Source organism: Octopus bimaculoides, chromosome 23, assembly GCF_046866305.1.
Source record: "Octopus bimaculoides isolate indiv1 chromosome 23, ASM4686630v1, whole genome shotgun sequence".
Taxonomy (NCBI): domain Eukaryota; kingdom Metazoa; phylum Mollusca; class Cephalopoda; order Octopoda; family Octopodidae; genus Octopus; species Octopus bimaculoides.
In genome coordinates, this window is record NC_142950.1 from 37,723,157 (window position 1) to 37,725,656 (window position 2,500).

At 41.4% G+C, this 2,500-nt stretch overlaps 1 protein-coding gene across 12 annotated transcripts in view; it reads left to right on the plus strand.

Moving 5' to 3' along the window:
- LOC106869017 (uncharacterized) overlaps positions 1-2,500 on the plus strand; it is a 133,433-nt gene that overhangs the window by 129,044 nt on the left and 1,889 nt on the right. For all 12 annotated transcript variants that reach the window (XM_089340531.1, XM_089340532.1, XM_089340530.1 and 9 more), the window contains 2 exons: positions 456-516; positions 1,617-2,500. The exon at positions 1,617-2,500 is cut by the window's right edge and continues 1,889 nt beyond it. In XM_089340531.1, the coding sequence (XP_089196657.1) occupies positions 1,707-2,500 (794 nt within the window). In that variant the 5' untranslated portion in view covers positions 456-516; positions 1,617-1,706. The remainder of the gene's footprint in view (positions 1-455; positions 517-1,616) is intronic.

The window sequence follows — 2,500 nt, forward strand, 5'->3', positions numbered from 1 at the left end:
CCCCCTATTTTGCAAGAATTTACAACAAAAGGGACTTCGGTCTTGGGGTGGGGCTGGGGCTGATGATTTTTGCCCTGTGTATCTTCATCTTTTTTTGTCCCACAATCCACTTTGGTTTTCAAAAAATAAATAAATAAAAAGCAAAGCAATATGTTGTGCTTTATCAAGAATGGACAAAGTTGAATAATATCCTCAGACAAAAGTTTTAATTAAAACCTTGGTGTTGATTTTGCTCGTTAGGTGCCATACTTATTTCTACACTATTCTCAAGTAACTGAATCAGTGTCCCTTGTGAGAATCCCAACATTAACCTTTTCATCCTATTAATCTTGAAAGCCATAGAAAATAGGAGTCATGAGCCCTACTGAAGAATTAAAAAGGGATTTTTGTCTATAATAAATTTCCTTCGAAATTGATTTTAATATCCTTTTTTTTTTTTCTTATTTTCTTTCCAGATTCGAAACTTCACTCTATTGTAGGAGTAATTTCTGTAACACAAGCTCTTCCGCCTTTAAGGTATACTAACATAAGATATATATTTATATTGTTGCTGTTGTTGTTGTTTAGTCTACAAGTCAGTCTTCATTGACTAGACCAGGGCTCTCCAAAGTGGTTGCCATCGACCTTTGGGGGTGGGGGTCAATGAGACTATTCAAGGGGTCGATAAATGCACATCTACTTAATTATTAGAAAATTACTATTTTTAAATCTCACAATGAGAGATATTCAGCAACTTTATTATTATTATTATTATTATTATTATTCAGCAACTTAATTATTATTTATTTATTTTCTTGTACAGGCCTGGGAATCGATGAGGGGTCAGGAGTTCTACGAAGGGGTTAATGGTCTGAAAAGTCTGGACTGGACTTATGAATGATCCAGTTTGCTCCATCCATGACCTTTCCATCTGTCTTCATGCATCTCTCATCCATTACCTTCTTTTTAAGACAGCTGTGTGCAATTTAAGGAAGCGATGATGGTACGAGTTCAATGGGCCCTAATTCCAGCCGTTTCTTATTGCCAGCTCCTACTCTTTATTCCCTACAACTTGCACTGGTCATCTTGGCTTGGTTTCTACAGCCGAATGCCCTTCCTGTCACCAACCACTTCACAAAGTACATGACACTATATTACTAGAGAAGCTGAGCAGCCCTTGAGGACTGATGTCTCATCATCATCATCATTGTTTTAACGTCCGGTTTTCCATGCTGGCATGGGTTGGATGGTTGAACAGGAACTGATGTGCTAGAGGACTTCATCATGTTCTAATGTCTGCTTTGGCAGGGTTTCCATGGCTGAATGCCCTTCCTAATGCCAACCACTTCACAGAGTGTACGGGATGCCTCCATTTCACCACTTTCGTTGTTTGTTTTCCGTAGAGTTGTTACATATTGCTATCATTTAGTATTGTGTTATGGATTGTGATATCATATAATGGTACCATGTAACACCATGTATTGTGATATTATGTGGTGATGTTACACAGGGCTATCATGTTGCACCATGTAGTCCCATGTGGTGGTTCCCTGTATTACAGTATTATTATGTATTTCATGTGTTATGCTCCAAGATCTGCTCCCTTGATTTATCTGGGATTTCTTCATTTCTTTCAGATCGCTATTCTGTTGTGCATCCAATCTCACCAATAATGCTGCATCAAGGTACCAAGTTGACGAAGACGAAGGAGCGGCCATCTGCTGCGCATGAGACCTGTGGTCAAAGACAGTAGGGGGGGAATTGTGTCACTTGGGATCATGGACAATTCAGTCACTTACGGGTATTCATATTATCAAAATCAGTCCACAATGGTTATCAATAGTAACACTAACAGCAACCACACCACCACTTCCACCACCACCTCCACCACCACCACCAACAACAACAACAACAGCAACAACAACAACAACAACAACAATGGCAACAATAACAGTGAATCAAAGGACGACTTTTCTGATTGTGTCAGTTCTGGCGAAGACAGTATTCGCGATATTTCCGTACAAGGGGGAGACATGCATGGTTTCATTCCGTCAAGGAAACAGCGTGCTTTCACACCCGATAACCGAAAAGATCAATGTTATTGGGAAAAGCGACGCAAAAACAACGAAGCGGCCCGAAGGTCCCGTGAGAAACGAAGGTTACACGACATGGCGCTCGAGAAACGCATTGTAGAGCTTTCCCGCGAGAGCTGCATCCTTCGAACCCAGCTCTATGCTGTCAAGAAGCGATACGGCATCCCTCGTGAGGAACCGATTATTTTGGACAACGAAGAGCAAGAAGTTCTTGATAAAGATCTTCAAGCTCTCAATGCAGCCAGTGCCAGCGCAGCTGCCGTAGTGTCGTCTCCAATGCCACCAAATGCAGTGTTAAACAGTCTGAAAATCCGGCGGGCGTCACCTGTTGGGTTGCCTTTAGTTTCATCGACTGGCTCCAACGCACCTGCCTCCGTTCCAAATGTAACCAATAGCAACAACAATGATACACGTAGTGTGATCTTCTC